This window comes from Rhipicephalus microplus, chromosome 5 (assembly GCF_043290135.1).
Source record: "Rhipicephalus microplus isolate Deutch F79 chromosome 5, USDA_Rmic, whole genome shotgun sequence".
NCBI lineage: Eukaryota > Metazoa > Arthropoda > Arachnida > Ixodida > Ixodidae > Rhipicephalus > Rhipicephalus microplus.
The window spans coordinates 25,448,337-25,466,425 of NC_134704.1; the positions used below are offsets into that span (position 1 = coordinate 25,448,337).

Consider the following 18,089-nt stretch of genomic DNA (forward strand, 5'->3'; position numbering starts at 1 on the left):
TAGCCATCCGACCCATTTAACTCCCTCGTAGATGAGAATGACGGGATAAGTGTTGAGTTGGCGCCTTGGTTAGAGGGGCATCTAATAGTTGCCGTCTCACAGTAATTACACGCGTCGCGGTGGTGTGAGTACTGGCTAACAGGGTCTTGTCACGGCCGACTGAGACTTGACGGCGATGAATGGGCCACGGATCAGCGATCTAAGCGACACCGGCAAAGTCCTTCCTAGTTGCCGCGCAACGAACACCGAAAGATTTGTTCATTCAACCGTGCCAGATCAAATCGTGCTTCGAGATAAGGCGCGTCACAGATTCTCGACAGCCAGCAAATGTGAGTTTACGCAAGCCCTACATCTCGGCAAAACATCACGCACACGCCGATTCCGTGTCAACGCTCGGCTTGGTTCAGTTGTATACGTGATAAAACAACATTCCCGTTGACATACGGTTGCCACCTTTGGTCCAGAAAACCGACCCTTCGACCGAGGAAAGGCGGGGAGTGGGGGTATGAGTTATGAGCAGGACGTTAGATTGGCGTTGAACAATAAACGCCATGCCAGGTCTTTGACATGCAGTGTCATTCAAAGTAACATTGCTTCGCTTGAGCCTAACAAACCTGATGTGCAAATAAAAGCGGCACACCTAGCTAACCTACTAGCCTTATTGCTGGCATAAAAATACCAGTGATTAGATTGACGCTTCAACTACTGCTCTAGAAAAAAAAAAAAAAAACACCAATGATGGCGGGTGTGGGCCGGCAACCAGCCCGCTGTTTAAACAAAGAAACAAAAAAAAAAACGGCCGAGGATAGGTGGCACTCCTACGTTGGCAACGCCTGGAATACCACAGAACGCTTTCATTCGCTTGTACTGTGGAAAATGCTTCATCGAGCCTCTCGTTTCGCAGCAGGGAGACGGCTGCATACGTGAGCATTAAATCGGTTTTAGAATGACAAACCATTCTTCGAGAACTTTATTGTCGTTCGTTCTAATGTCATATGAAAGTTAAAGATAAATGCTTCATTTTTGAATTTCGTGCCAAAATTTCACCATCCGAACGTCAGTATGAAGTTACAAATTTGGAAGTGTTCGTTGTCTCAGTAAAACTTATGAGTCTGCTAAGTATCTGGCTATCTCGGGAAAGTATTCGCTGCAGCTCGAGTCGCATGACCTGAGCGGAAACTCCACACATTACGTCTTAGAGCGGCAAATTAAAGCGGCCACTAAAGCCACAGCCCCCCCCCCCCCCCTCCTCAATGACATCGGCAAAAGGGCGATGCTTATGCAACGCAAGGTAAAACGTCGCCTATCATTTTAACTGTACCGCGGCTGGATTATGTACGTCATACAGGATGCTTCTTCAGAGTGTAAGAAAATTTTAATTTGTCCAAGCTTCACTTCAATCACACGGTGACGCGAAATTTCTGCTTAAGTTTTACGTACGGATGAATCAAGCAAACTTGAATATACCTTCATATTTTTTGTTTAAAGATCAGTAAGCAAATGTTGCGAATCTTAAAAATGAAGTTCATCCGAAGCCAATGGAAGCCTGCTGCCTTCATTCTCATGGCGTTTGAAGAGCCATTCATATAAGGCCAGATTCTGATTTATATATAAGGCCAGATATAGCCACTGATTCTGATTTATATAGCCAGATTCTGATTTATATATAAGGCCAGATATAGACACTATATAAGGCCAGATTCTGATTTATATGTGGGGCTTAACGTCCCAAGACTACCATAGGATTATGAGATGCTGTAGAGGAGGGCTCTGAAAATTTCGACCACCTGGGATTTTTAATGTGCACCCAAATCTTAGCACACGGGCTTACAGCATTTAAGGGAAGATTCTTCTTCAGGTATTATCACACAATACTCTATGGCCAAAAAAAAATCCCCCCCCCCCCCCCCAGAATTGTAAGGCTTTTCGAGTCTTTTTCCCTAGGAGAAGGGTGAATGCACCATGGCATTGCAAAAACAGAAAAAACAAATATTTGGTAGATAAGGCAACCGTGATAGCATCTTGACAGATCGCATAGCCCGGCAGTACTGATTGCCACATGCATGAAACACATTTCAAAAGCATGCAAATGGAATAGTATTATGCAACGGGATGCAATTTTTGCCCAGGTTTCATTGTAAGGCCCAGCAACCTATCAATTTAGCCTATAACGATATTCTCTTCAGTGTCGTTTCAATTGTACAAAATTTTTGACAGAAGCAACATGACCGACCAGAAATGCCATGACAACTAGCTACGAATTTATGTTTACCATAGAAGATTGCACTGCGAACAAAAAACTAAGTCATGATTCAACTGCATTCTTCTCGAGTTACACATCTGCAATGCTTGGCGTTTGAAACGCAATCCTTGGAGCATGCAGCTGTTGGCAGTGAGGGTGATGGTGAAATACAAGAGCGTTTGTGATGCATGCTGACAGCATCTGGTAAACAGTCATTCAGTATCTGGTTCTCGGTGGATGCGGCAAAATACTGCAATCCTTTCCGATGCCTGCCCGCCAGCTCCAGCTGCTTCGTGTAGCATGGCACGTCAGAGCAATGTTGTGAAGCCATGGTGAGCAGCGTTACGTGGCACCGCAAAGAACAAGACTGAACAATCGTCCAGCAGATCCTGTCACAGTGTGTCACCAACGCTCTCACCCTGACCGCCAGCAGCCACATGCTCAAGGTATGATGTTTCAATTGCCAAGCACTGTACGTTTTGATCGTGACTATGCGCTGATAACCAAATATATACTGATAAACTCTCAACGCACAACACAGCGTCTCGATTGCTGCTTCTGTAACACATACTAGACGCACAAAACATGACAAAAGACCGTAGGGCAGCAGGCTTTATTTATTGGCGCAGACGCAGAGGAGGCTCGGGTGTGTCCTTTGCCGGCGGCTGGCCCAGCGTGTCCAATCCTCGGTGTGCAAGTGTTCGTAATACGGCCAGTGCAGCCTCGTCATGGGATGCCTCCAGGGAGGAGCCAGCGCCATGGCTCACTTGTGGCGGGCTCGTGTTCAGCGTCACCAGCGACAGAAAGTCTTGCTTGTTTCCCTTGGGGAAGTCTGTGAACTGTACCTGCACAGGAAGGAAAGTTCATCAAGTATTTACTGGCAACACCAATGGGATGAAACTCACAGCGCTGCATATTAAAAGGGACACTAAAGAGAAAAAAAGATTTTTCTCATAAACAAATTACTCTTTCATGTTACGAAGAACATCATACTTGTTGAGACAAGACGCTCAGTAAACGCAAAAAAATGTGCCAAACGAAAATGCAGGTAGCAATAACAACACTTATGTTCTCGTGCCATCCGCCGTGACATCAAAGGTATTGATAGCGTTTGCTAAGGCCTACGCAGTTACAAATTGGTAAAAATTAAGTACACTGTCTTCTGAAGCAGCCAGGACTTAATCTACAGTGTTTTAAGTAATTCATTGAGCCAAAATTAATTTCAGGTAATTCATTGAGCCACAGGGAGACGCAAAACTGGCTACGACCTGGTTCCCTGATATAATGGGAAGTATTGTCACGAGTCTCATGACATAATATGATGGATGTATGCATGAGGCAAACCCAATTTTCAAACATTCAGCTTCCGTGAGAGTAAGAGCTAACCTGAAAGCCCAGAACCTCTGCGAGGTAGAGTAACTGTTGCTTGGGACGAACCGGAGCCGCTGTCACGGGAGCAGTCTGCCGGAGAGCTTCAGCCGTAGGGGATACACCTTCAAAAAGGCAAAGGAACGAACTGTTAGTGACAAATTTTTGCATTACAACCATGAAGCGCAAGCCAAGGCTTTTTTCACAACCCAATGAAGTAAATACACCGAGAATACAACTCTGCGCTGAGCAAAATGATGGAGAAAGACATGAAATTTCATTAGGAGCCAACAGTGCTTGTGATTCTTATATATTATCTGTTCAGTGTGCACACTTAAAAGAGTTTAACAAATCTAAAGCACACAAAAAAGGGCCATAATGCAGTAAACACTACAATGGCATAAAAGGTATACACTCAAACCTCGTTATAACGAAGTTGAAGGGAGCCACAATTATTTTGTTATATCGATTATAACAGTTTGTGACAATGTATGCTCAGATGGGCGCATACCTATAAGTATGCAAAGAAGGAAACCACCTCGCGGCCTGACGTACCACAACGCGAACACGCGTGCGACGAAAAATAAACACAGTCGAATCACATTAATTCGAACACGCATAATTTGAACTTTTTTCCGGTTAATTTGAACTCACGCTGTGGTCCCGTCAAAGCTATGTGTATTCCAATGGGCGAAAACGCCCTGCAATTCGAACGCGCAAGCACTTGCGACAGTTAATTCGGACATACCATTCTCCGAAAGTGCTCTCAGCACCATGCCCAATCCCGTGGCGACACCTCTCAAGGCTACGCGCGAAGAAGGAAAAGAAAAGGAAAGAAAAGGCTGTTGTGGATTGTTTGCTCACTCTCAAATGCTGATCTGCGGCCAGCCTGTACCATGCTTCTCCCTTTTCCGTTTCTTTTTTGCAATTTCATTTACTTCGTTATACCCATTATTTTGTTATATCCCAATACGTTATAAAGAGGTTTGAGTGTACTACAGTGTGGCCAGTACAATCACACACACAAAAAAAAGAGAGAGGGCTAGATTATAGAACAGCAGAACCGCAACTTCCAAAGAAAATAGAAACTGCCCAAGACAGAAACCAACAAATTAAAATTGGTGCTACAATACTATTTCGATATTTAAACAAGTGTAACTTTCAGCATTTCCTGACACTTGCATTATTGGCCGCGACATTATAGCCGATCAACAAACTCCCAGAGTCCTGCACTCAAACATAGGCGCACATGGGGGGGGGGGGGGGGGGGGGCACAGTCTGCTTCATAGATTGACTAAATAGGGAAGGGGGGGGCACTGTAACTAACCTTCACCCCTCTACCCCCTCCTGAACGGGAACCCTGTGCCTGCTACGCCCCCAAGGCAACCCCGAAAACTCTCTTGAGCTAGAGACCAACCCAACAATATCCCTAGTGAAGCCATCGGCCAGAAATACACAATAGAGTTTGTTAATCACGCCATGGGTGCGGACTCCAGAATAATATCCTGGTGTTTTAAGAGCCAAAGCCATGATGCAATTACTAGGAATGCCAGGGTGGGAAATTTTAATAATTTTGACCAGCTGGCCTCCCTTGAGGTACCCAAGCACACAGACATTTTTTGATTTCATTTCTCTCCAGATGCAATTATCGTGTCTAAGAATTGAGTCCACAGACCAGTGCTCTGCAGCACCACACCTCAGCCACTAAGCAGAGTTGCTTACACCCAAATGCAGAGATGTTACTTGGCTCGCGACTTCAACTTAACTTGAGCAAGTCGGCATGAAGCAAGCAGCGGACTTCAAAACGCCCAAGTCAGCCTTCGCGTTTCATAGATGCTTAGGCTGTCTTGCTTGGTCAAGTCAAGAACGAGCTTCAAAGCAGAAACACGCTGCTCGCCTGCTAACGAGGGTAATAATGAAGTTGTTTGCGTAAGGCATGCATTACAGCAAAAAAAGACCATACGTTTTAAAATAACTATAAAAATGAAGGGCCACAAGCATATTCTTGCCATTTTACGGCTAAAGAGTGGCACATGGTGCCTGCCGCCACAGCGATGCGCAGTGTTGCTTCTGTAAAGCGTTCGTTGCTCGCTGGTTTTAGTGGCCACCCAAATGCGGCGTGTTTCTCCACGGTTGCTTGTTTGGAGGCAAAACAAGCATCGCGTGGGGCTCTTTCGCAATTTTTTTTTTTTTTTCAATCGAACGCCACGGCATGTATTTGTGCTGACCTGGCTCATGAGGTGACGCGATTTTCACGGTATTTGCCTTTCTGTTCGCCTGTGTGCATGCCTGTAGTGAGCTAGGTCGCAGTTATGAAAAAAAAAGTTCTGGAAACAAATGTGATTCGCATCCTTTTGTTGAGCTTGGTAAACAAGAGAAAAAGCGGGGGTCAGGATATTGCCCTCAGCAGAATTCTGTCTCGCGGGGTGCAGTGGTGTATCGCTGCATGATGGTGAAGCGGATGAAAAAGACCCGTGATAGGGGCACCTCTTTTTTATGTGTGTGGAATTTTACGTAGCGTTATGCTACCAGCTATGCCTTTCCGAGAGAGAAACAGCGCCCTAGACGGGACGAAAAGATAGACGAGGCACACAGACTCAGCGCCGAGTCAGTTTTGTACCGAAAGAGGCGGACATTGTCGTGATATTTTTTAAAGAAAAACAGAAATGGCCGTTGCGGTTACGGAACACTTCAGCGTCGTCCCCACCAAAGCTATTAATACGCACGTGTGCGTAGTCGACACAGCCTCTAACACCAGGGTACTCAGCCACTTTATAAAAGTCCCGCATAACAATAGAAAGTGCTGCCGGCTGCGGAGAGTGCACCAGCATTGCGTACAGGTGCTTTGCGATGAGTACCACAACTTTTCCTACTGCACGGCAAACTGTCAACTACGGAATGCGGATGAGATTCCCGGTGACTGTTTGGAATGTGCCAGCGCCATAAAACCCGAGAGCCATCAGTAGCTGTAACACTGGAGGCACAGGCTGTCCTTAGTTGTCCCCACTTTCACGGAGCGGCAACATACCCAGCAGCTGCCGCACGGCGTTCATTGTGAATCTGTATCGAGCATGGAATTGTTCCTCGTTGTACAACTCCATCGGATTTCCTCGGTCACGTAAAGCGGGTCCAAGAATCTTCGGCAGGCAGTGCGCCTCAGAAAATGCTACGCTTATGGCGAGGCAAGCAAACTAAAAAGCGGCCACCCTCCGCGCGACGTCCATTCGAGAGGTGGCCATGTTGGAATAACGCGTGAAGTCGCTTTCAAGCTAGCCCCGCAGCTGACTTGAAACTTGTCCTGACTTCGACCGAGCCAAGTCGCCTTCAAGTCGTCCGCAAGTTCGAGAACAATTTATGGTGACCGGCAAGACTGTCTTGAATCAAGAACAAGTCAAGTATGAGTCAAGTAACATCTCTGCATTCGGGGGTTAGGGGTCTAAAGCATACACCCATCAGGCTCACCTTTATCGAGCAGTTCCTTCGCGATTGCTGAGCTCGCCTGAAGGTCTCCAGCAGATGCAAGGCGGTTCCCAGTGCTGCTTCCGGCACCGCCACCGGCCAGACTGCAACCCACGCCTGCTGGGCCCGCACCACCGGCCCCTTGACTGGGCACAAGCAGCAAACCCGGCACAAGCTGGCGACCACCTCGGGGGCTGAGTGGAGACATCAATCCGCGGGCGGCGGCAGCGCTGGAGGCGGCGGAAGACGGCGACTGCTCCACCCCGTCCACTGCAGAACCCGTACCACTGGTTGCTTTGTTCACAGGTGGTGGGCGTGAATATCCCAGTCGCTGCAACATTGCTTCAGCTGCCAGTCGCTTGGCAGTCTTCTTGTTGGGTCCCACACCCTGTAAAGAGTAGATGCCACAGGTGTACACTCGTTTACAACACTTGTGCCAGTTTTTAATTTTCCTTAATGACCGCACTGTTCCACTGTCCGTTGCAACTACTAGTGGAAAAGATTTAGCGTGAAGGCACATCTGACACAAAAACACTTTCAATGTATGATTAAAGGTGCTTGGTTAAAATCCAGCAATGAAAGCAGTGGCAGCAATAAAAAATTTTGTGATTGTGACATAATACAGTAAAAATAGAAAATGCTCTGAATTATAAAAATATAAAGCTAACATCCAGTTTTCTTGCCTTGTAGACTGTCCCCATGTAGTAAACACTCAGATCTTCCTAAGAGGTGCAGGATCTTGTATTTAAGACGTCGTGTGTTACAAAAAACACCCCCCTGTTTTGGAAGTATCCAACGCACGCACCAATGTATCTATGACAAGCACTCTTTCGTCACGCATTGGCAATGCTGCTGTGTGGATGCTACAGAACAGGTTCCTGTGCCTATCTTTGAGTAGAAAAAGGAGCGTTACGTTGATGAGCAATACTGCTAGTACACGACAACCCAAGAAAGGCCAACTCTGAGCATGCGGCCAGCATGAACGGCTATGCGACTACACTCTAATGCTGCTATGCACTTAAACAAGAGATCAGCCAAAACACATCATGGTGACATTGACCATCCCCAGAGCGTGGTCAGATTGGTAAAGAAATATGGGAGCACCCAAGTTATTGCAATTTTGAAGCATGCTGAACCTGCATGAGCAGATAACGTGTTCGGAAACATCCCGTTGATTTTCTTTGAGACCCAGTAGCTTAGCGACATTTCGCTGTCAAGATATACCGGATGCACTGTGTGCTACGGGCGTTCATTGGGGAGAAACAATAATTTCATCATTGCAAGATTTCAGTATTGCGGATTTACACTGTAAATAACCACACATATGACTCATTGCTACATGTACACTTTACCACAAGTCCTCACCTACAAGATTTCTCAGTTATCTCAATTTTGTCTACATCTGCCCTGAATTACCTGTAGACTAACTGCCAAGGTCTTGGACATGAAACCTTTAATTATGTAGCAAGTAATGGCCCACGCTGCTTCCCTTCAGACTCCGTGACGAGAGAACGCCTCTCAACCACGAAGTCCTGAGACCTCGTCACATGTGGGACAAAGTCCCACATACTTTGTGCGCAAGGATGATCTCATCACTAGGGAAACAACAGCTGTGCAGCTACAGGACCATTTGAAAAGTGCATTCACAAAAAAACGTCAGGCCTGCATGGAAGGCACAGCACAGTCACAACGAAAGCTAGAAGAACGTCCTTTCAGAGCCTTTTCTAAACACTCACTGGGTAACTACTGCAAGCACACTTGCTTTGTACCCACTAGGGTATTAATAATAAACTTTTGGGTAGTAGGCCGGTATTCACTGTGCTATTTTTCGTAATTCTTCTGAGAAGCATGGTATCCGCTAAACACTTGCAAGGAATTTTGTGCCAATTGTCCATGCAGCAGCTGACGACGATGAGGAATTATGGCTGTAGTTGGTGCGTGCCACAGTTAATAGGGAAACAAGAACAAGCTTTTGTAATGAGTTGGAGCATTGGATGGCCCACTCGTTACGCTACTCACATTGTGTGATGACTCATTCTTCTATTGCTGTTCTAAAACGCTTTATTACTCATATTAACGTGATTTATTTTCTGAGATCATGCCCGCCTGAGGCAAGTTTGCAGGCGAGTTAACAAACAAGTCCGAAGCACAGGCGTGGCTGAGTGGTAGAATACTGGGCTGGCACGCAGCAGACACGGGTTCGAGCCACACTGTGTCCCTAGTAACACGTTTTTTTTTTTTCTGATTTCGCAATAGTGGTTACGGACACCGGCGGCGGACAACTACGGCACCACACGTGTACCGAGTTTTGATCTCATAACAGCTTTCACTGTAATACCGCATGTTTTTGCGAAATACTTCTGTGAAGACATGTTTCACTTCTGTGTTATACCGATTACTATGATGGAGGGATTGGCCATGTTTTCAGAATTTTTTTTAGGCATGCGCGAATATTCGAGTACTTCAATACTCAAACGCATATTACAGTATATTTGAATTCGCTTCTACACGAATATTGGGCATCTGATTTTTCTAACTTCCTGCCAAAACTTTATGTCCAAAAATGAATTTATTGTGCCGCCACCTCTGTCACATCTATCACCTCCACGTTGGAACCAGCGCTTTCTTGAGTCAATACATTTGCAATCGTAGCGGAGATTGACAGGCAGCTTTGCTGCAACACGAGATTGTGATGAGGTGAAGCATATCAAAAATTTGAAGCACTCATTTTAAGACGGCTGTATTTGTCATCAAGAATTTCAAAGAGTAAAATTCCTAGTACGAATTGAATCAAATAGCTTGCACTAATAAAAAAATACTTAAAATTTCGAATATTTTCACGCTCCTACTTGACAAATAAGCACCAGATAAGAGGGAAAGTGAAGTGCTGGGTGGCGATGAATGTGCCATTTGACTCATCGTCAACGATTTCATCACAGACATCTGCAGATATCTGCTTGGCTGCGTGCGCATAAACCACACTGAGTGATGGTGGTCCAACCATGCTCTGCTGCTATTTGCAAATTTGCCATCGCCGCATTGTGCGAGGCCGCTCGTGTGTTGCAACATGCATGTCTTCATAGTGCAGAACTAAGAGGCTACTCACGGCACCCATGTATGATCTAGAGTGAAGCATGCATGAAGAACGCACAAGTGCGCCCATATGTTAGACTGCGAATGCATGTGAAGGCAACAGGTGAGTAAGTGGCGTGCTGCACGCAACTAGCCAGAGATGATTGGTCCTATGTGGCAGTAGCGCGCTTCGCTGGAACGGCGTCAAGTCATTGTAAACGTGGTTTAATTTACTCGTAAGCACACAGCAAGCAATAAAGCTTAATTTGTCACCAGAGAAACCGCTAACATTTTCAACTAAAATACACACAAAAAAAGAAAAACTCTCTGGTTGCTAAATGCACATTTTCAAGAGTGAGTCCAAGTACAACGAACCACTGATGTAACGACCATTTATCGTGGCACTTTTGAGTTCATTATAAACCGGTTCGACTGTACAACAATACTGCCAGGCAGCCGTACCTGGGCAGTGAGGTTTCCCAGTTTACACTGTAGAACAAACTCCCGCTGACGAGGGTCCCCGCGCTCAGACACCAGTACGTAGGTGGGCTCCATTTCCTTCTTTGCCTGCTGGATCTGGATCAGCCGGGATATGGGGTTCACCTACACAAAGACAATATGCAAGTTCAGCCCAGAAGTGCAGGAAACTACATTTGATTCCCGATAATTCGAAGTCGCTTAATAGGAATTATAGGTTAATCGGAAGTGTAGTGGGGGTCCCGTCAGTTTTGCATGCAGTTCAACAGGAAGAAATTCTCGGTAATTAGAAGCTAGAGGCCTTTTTCAGTTAATTCGAATTTTTTTCAATCGAATTCCCGGAGGAAATTGTAATGTTTGTTAAATTTCCTATTTTCGAAGGCTAAACAACAATGCGTGTCCGACCGGCACCCAAGGGCATCGCAGTTGACCACAGCGCCGCAGCTCAAAGCCTCAGCTGATGGCATAGCAGTTGCATGCAGCGCCCCAGATCACAAAGCGGCTGCTCTGGCGGTTCCGGTTCCGGGCCTCATTGTTGATCTCGTTACGGTCGTGTGCGGACTCAGCGTGCCGACGAGACAGCACTTTTTTACAAAATGTTGCCCGAGAAGACGCTGGTCTTTAAGGACGATGACTGTGCTGGAGGGAAGTGTAACAAAGAGTGTCGGTGCTGATAGCGGCGAACATGACGGGCACTGAGCGATGTCGCCTGCTCTTTATAGGCACAGCTGCTAAGCCTAATGTTTCAAGGGCGTGAAAACGCTGCCTGTCGACTACGCGTCTAACAGGAAAGTCTAACAGGAACCTATTCAAGGATTGCCTGACAAAATTGGATCGCAAGTTCGCGTTATCTAAACGCAATGTATTACTCCTTGTGGATCAATGCAGTGCACACATGAATGTGCCGCCCTTGAGTGCAATACGTGTCGCCTACCTGCCAGCGAACACTACATTGGAGTTGCAACCACTGGACCACGGGATCATCAAAAACGTGAAAGTACTGTACAGGAAGCATCTTGAGCGGATGCTGTTATGTATGGACAATGCAAGTCAGTATGAGGTGAGCCTTCTCAGTGCTATCCATATGCTGGCGCGAGCGTGGGGTCGCGTAAAGGATGAAACCATTGCAAACTGCTTTAGGGCGTGCGGCTTCATTCCAAGTGGTGCAGATGATGACGCGTCTTGTACAGTGGGGAAAGAATACACAAGTGAGCTTGACGTTGATGGTCTCCTGCCAGCTCTCGGCGACGTCCCTTTCGAGGAGTACATTGCCACTGACAGTTCGGTAGAAACGTGCGGTGCACTGTCGGACACTGAGATCGCGGAGATGGTTCGGCCCAGCGAGCCTAGTCACGAAACTGAGGTTGACGACGACGACGCCGCAAGTGAGCCACTACCGCGGGCTGCTGATGTAGCCGCAGGCTTTGCCCTCGCGCAGCGGTTTTTCACTGCTGAGAGCAACGCCGAGGAAGCACTCAGGCACATATACAGCCTGCAGGACTTGCTTTCTGCTGCAAGATTCAGCAAACAGAAGCTAACGGCAATCACAGATTTTTACTCAAAAACTGCTTTGAAATAAATGTATTTTTCGTTCATTGTGGTTAATTGGAATTCCGCTTAATTCGAAGTTTTTTCCGGTCCCCATGAACTTCGTATTAACGAGAGTCGACTGTATACTGCAGAGAGGGCAAACTTGCCAGAGAGCTTCATGCCTTCATTACCTGACTCATTCAGTGTCTGCTATAAGGCGTTGTGTAGTTTTTATATGTTAAACATTGTATTTTATAACATTGTATTTTATCCTCAAAATAGAGTGCAGATGTACTTGGGAGCTTCCCTGCTAGAAATCTTCTCTGCCTCTCAGTAGAGTACTCCTTTTACAAAGTAACACATAGCACACCAGCTATAACTACTCATCGACCGTTATGACAGCAATCCTACTTATTAGGCTCGATAGTAGGATACTCGAATTCGCTTCGATTCAAAGTCAAAATATTGCAAATTTATATGCATTCGCAAGGAACGACAAAATGCATATTAATCCGAATGTACACTGCCTGTAGAGGTGGTTTCACTGCAGTGACGGGGTGCTGAACCATGAAAGCACTTATTTAATTAAGAGAAATCCACTCTGCCGCGAAGCCCCCTTTCAAATTAAATGAAGATGTTACTCTCAAATCAATTCATTTTATTAATTAGAAGCTAGTTATGATGGCTTCTATTGTTACGCTGAAACGGCAACGTGTGAAGGAAGAAAGAAGAGAATTAAGTGGTCTGTTTGGAAGCAGCTCGGTGTCGGCGCAGCTACCCTTCACCATTCGTTCTTGAATAAACATTCCCCATCGTAACAGTATTTGGCGAGAGGTGCTGGGTACGATAACGGAGCAATATGTGGAGCTTCGCCGTAGCGGACAACTTGCTGGTCCGTCCCCTGCGATGGCGTCTCACAACAACAATGACAACAAGCCACCTGCTTGCCACATTCTGTGGCAGCCCTACATCTAGGCCCCATCCTTTACTGGACAAGTTGTGTAAGATGTCGACACATGGCTCAGCTCCTACCAACGGTGAGTCGGTTTAATGGCTGGGATGCCTCCGGCCAGCTCAACAATGCGGGACTCTTTCTTAAAGGAACCGCATCCGTGTGGTTTGAAAACCATGAAGAAAGCCTGATGACGTGGCGGAAGTTCGTTGATGAAATCAAGGTGTGCTTCGGGGATCCGGCAGCGAAGAAGCGTGCTGAGCAAACTCTTATGCAACGAGCGCAAGTCCCCGGAGAAACCTGCACGACGTATATCAAGGAGGTTCTCAAGTTGTACAAGGCACTGGACCCTTGGATGGTAGAAGAGGACAAGGTTGGTCATCTTCTAAAAGGGATGGCGAAAGATTGTTTATCAGTTCCTCATCGCAAAAGAAAGTTTGGAGCGTGTAAGTGACGTCATCAAGCACTGCCGTACGTTTGAAGCGCTGAAAGCGCAGCGAATTACACCGAAGTTCAGCCACCTACCCAACGTCACTAATGTCGCCAGCGTCGATGTGCATCCAGCCCCATCAGATTTTGCGTCCATAATTCACCAAGTAGTACACGAAGAGCTCGACCTACGTGAGGCGGCTCCTTGGCCGGCACCTAATGTCCGAGAGCCCTTTCCTACCTGTGACTTTGGCGTCACGACTATCAACGCCGCCTTCCTTGATGCCTACAACTATACGCTTCGTCCTCAAGGGCCAAGCCAAACTATGCGTCCGTACTACCCATTGCATGACGACTATGCGCGCAGACCACCTACCGTTTACCAGGCATGGAACGGCAGGGCCATTCATCCTTCTGCTGACATCAGCCCCCCCCCCCCCGGGAACGTCCCATATGCTTTCACTGTGGCATATGCGGTCATGTCGCCCGATTCTGCCCCGATAAGATCGCCGTCGCACGGCAGCACCGTTCTGTGGGCGACCACGCACTTTCTACGGGCGCAGCAATCAGCATGTTGACGAGACACCCTAGCCTTCAGACTGACAGCAGGCCAAACCATCGGGCGAATCACCGCAGTGACTCATCGGCGTCTGTGTGGAGCTTGATGCCACCACCTTCACTCTACCAAAGATCACCAGCTCCTAGACTACAACCCACTTCACCGCCGTCGAGGAACTAGGTGGCGCGACCGATGGAGGTGAAGTCTCCAGTCATCTACAGCTACACGCCTTTACGCCTCCACCAGCGACCATGCGTCATAACAAGATTTGTGTTTCTGTGGACAATGTTACAACGACAGCTTTAGTGGACACGGGAGCAAGTGTCTTCGTTATCAGCATGGATTTCAAAACCCAATTAGGCCGTAAGGTGATGTTCAAGTGGGATAATGCGGGCACATTTCGTGCTGTGGGTGGAGAGTTGCTATGACTTCTTGGTGTGTGTACCGCAAACGTCTATTTCTCTAATAACGTCTATCAAGCCGAATAGACAGTGCTCGCTAAATCAACGCATAATGTGATTCTGGGTCTAGATTTCCTGCCATAGTGCAGTGCCACTCTTGATTGCGGTACCGGCAAGCTTTTTGTCTTTCCTTTTTATTTTGCCGACCAACCTTCTACTTGTTCGCACACTGTCGTCGTCTGTGAACATTCCGTCGTATCGCCCCGTTCGTTATCCAGCGTTCAGGTTACTGTTGCTAGTGCCGACAACAATGTATTCGACGCTGTTGTTGAGCCGATGCCTTCAATCGTTGCAAAGAAGGGTGTGCTCATGCCTCACTGTATTGTCTCTGTGGCCAGTGGCACAAGTACATTGTGGGAGACATATTTATTTAACCAGTCTGTTATGCTTCCAAGCGCTATGCGACCTGCGTCGTTTGAAGCGGATACAAGCCTTAATATAAGCAATGACGCCTCGAACGAATCCCGTGCGCATGAGACTAGCCCCTGGTATCACTGAAGACTCTTCGCCGTTTTTGAACATGATTAACAAAGTACAATTCTCTGAGAAGCATCAAGTCCTGGTCAGCCTCCTTGGCAGGCATGCTTCATTGTTCGATTTCACCCAGGATGCTGCCAAAGTTCGTGTTCCCAATACGCGGGCTCGCCACAGGATTGATACGGGGTCCGTGCATCCCATAAGGCAGAAACCATACTGTGTGTCTGCATCTGAGCGTAATGTGATCGCCGCACAGGTGGAAGACATGTTGGCTAAGAACACCATCCAAGACACTTCTAGCCCCTAGGCTGCGCCGGTCATCTTTGTGAAGAAAAAAGACGGGTCCTGGAGGTTTGGCGTCGACTACCGGCGTCTGAATTCGGTGACGGAAAAGAATGTGTATCCGCTTCCTTGTATAAACAACGTTATCGACTGTCTTCATTCGGCATCTTCTCATCTGTGGACCTCTGATCGGGCTATTAGCAGGTGCTTATGCATTCCGTCGACAAAGAGAAAACCGCTTTGATCACACCAGATGGCTTGTTTGAATTCAATGCCATGCTGTTTAGTTTGTGCAATGCCCCTGCGACATTTGAAAGGGTTATGGATGTGGTACTGCGTGGTCTCAAATGGGAGATTTGTTTATGTTACCTCGACCACATCCGCCATTTTTGAACGCACTTTTGCTGCACACAACCACCGACCTGACGTTGTTTTAACATGCCTTGAACAAGCTGCTCTTACCCTAACTCCAAGAAGTGTCACTTTGGTCAGCGAGAAGCACTTGTACTTGGTCATCTTGTAGACAAACATTATGTGCACCCAGACCACAGAAGAGTGCTGCAGTTAGCCATTTCAAACAACCACAGTCACAATGCGAACTAAAGAGTTTTCTGGCTCTCTGTTCTTACTTCCGCCGATTTGTGCCCAAGTTTGCCGATTCTGCCTACCCATTGACTTGACTGCTGTGCAAAGATAGATTTTATCTGTACAGCGGAGTGTGATTCCTCGTTTCGTGAACTTGAATCCCTTCTCACGTCTGGACCCATACTGCGCCATTTCGACCCATCTGCCACGACAGAAGTGCACACCGACGCGAGTGGCAACCTTCAGCACTGTGCTAATCCAGCGCATCGATGACGCCGAGCATGTCATCGTTTACGCCAGTCGTTCATTGAGAAAAGCCGAGAATAATTACACTGTTATTGAGCAAGAGTGTCTCGCTGTGGTTTTTGCTGTGCATGAGTTCCATCCATATCTCTATGGGTGGCACTTCACGATTGTGACTGACCACCATTCACTATGTTGGTTGGTTGGTCTCCGTGACCCTTCTGGTCGCCTCGGGCGATGGGCGCTACGGTTGCAGGAATTAAACTTTACGATATGCTACAAGAGTGACCGCGATCATGCAGACGCCGACTGTCTCTCGTGGCTTCCCTTTTGACCACTCTATGCGACGTCAACAATTTTGACGATTTTCTAGCTGCCATCGACGATACTGCTTTTCCTGACCTCGCCACCTTCCGGGAAGAACAGCACAATGACTGCAGCTTGGATGATCTTTTTGACTCAGCCGCTCAACCCATACCTAGGTAGCCATGGCTTTATCGTCCTAGATGGCTTGCTTTTTACAAAGAAATTACGCGGCTGATGGTGCCCGCCTTCTTTTAGTGGCCCCCAAGAATTTAAGAACGCACGTACTTCATGTTATGTACAACGACACATCAGCGGAGCACCTGGGGCTCGCCAAACGTACCACTGCCTGCTGGCTTGATTTTACTGGCCTAACATGCAATGCAATAAAAAAAAGTATGTGGCCAGTTGTGATAAATGCCAGCAATTCAAGCAACCAAGTACTACCCAGTTGGCCTCCTCCACCCCTTGACGTCACCCTCATCTCCTTTCGAAAGGTTGGAGTAGATCTTTTCGGTCCATTTCTGCACTCGTCGAACAACAACCGTTGGTTTATAGTCTGCATCGACCACATGACACGTTATGTGGAAACCAAAGCGCTAACAACAGCCACTGTCATTGATGTATCGAGGTTCCTCCTCTCTTCTGTGATACTGTGCCATGGATCGCCTCGGATTACAGTCGACTCCTCTTAAACGAAACTCGAAGAGGATCCATAAAACTGTTCCATTTATCAGAAGTTTCATTTAAGCAAAGTACACTTATTTAGTGAACCAAGACCTTTATTCAAATTGCACAAACCTCACCTTACTCATGAGGATGAGTAGGAGAAAAAAAAAAGTGAAGAGTGGTTTGTTCTGCAAGCTTGAGTTGTTTTTTCACAAGGAACGCACCCATGCCTGACAAACTAGCTAGAAATTCTGGACAAGCCTCATGCTCAAAATAGCGCTGCAAAAGTTCAACAGCCTCTTTAGCTGATCGGTCTGGTGGCACCACTGCACTGGCAGTATTGTCATCACATTCATCGCTGAAAGGTTGATCCTCATCTTGCACTTCGGCAATCATTTCCTCAACAGTCTCTTCAAGACAGGTACGAACATTTTCATCAGTTGATTCATAATCCTGCAGCGAGAAAGGGACCCAGGGTACAACCTGACTGAAGACTGTCGCAATGTCAGCATCAGTAGGGCTTCCTTCTTTATCAGGTACTGCTTTCTTACTTTGAAAGCCAGCATGGTGAAAGCATCTGTGTATTGTTGTTGCCTTCACTTGCTCCCAGGCACAAGCCACAATGTGGATGGCTGCCCATAAGTCTATGCTGTAGCATTTCCCGCTGCCTGCTCTAAGCAGCATTTGATGAAGCAATTGCCTGCGGTAATGAACTTTAATGTTCTGAATAACCCCTTGATTCATTGGCTAGATCACTTCCATTGCATTGGCTCGCAAGAACTCCAGAGTGATGGCTTGGAGTACTTGAACCTGATCCATTGGCTAGATCACTGCCATTGCATTGGCTGGCAAGAAATCCAGAGTGATGGCTTGGAGTACTTGAACCTGAGCTTAGGCTGGGCAATTATCCACGATGAAGACAACCTTTCTGCCTTGCCTCGTAAATCTTGCGTCTCCCTCCCGAAGCCAGTTTTCGAAAAT

At 46.9% G+C, this 18,089-nt stretch overlaps 1 protein-coding gene across 1 annotated transcript in view; it reads right to left on the minus strand.

The window, feature by feature from the left end:
• Positions 1-2,836: 2,836 nt before the first annotated feature.
• The window catches only part of stau (double-stranded RNA-binding protein Staufen), a 33,161-nt gene continuing 17,908 nt past the window's right edge, over positions 2,837-18,089 (minus strand). Inside the window, exons 6-9 of the mRNA XM_037425973.2 lie at positions 10,604-10,744; positions 7,073-7,457; positions 3,629-3,735; positions 2,837-3,087 (exon numbers count right to left, since the gene is read on the minus strand). Of these exons, the coding sequence (XP_037281870.2) occupies positions 2,860-3,087; positions 3,629-3,735; positions 7,073-7,457; positions 10,604-10,744 (861 nt within the window). The 3' untranslated portion in view covers positions 2,837-2,859. The remainder of the gene's footprint in view (positions 3,088-3,628; positions 3,736-7,072; positions 7,458-10,603; positions 10,745-18,089) is intronic.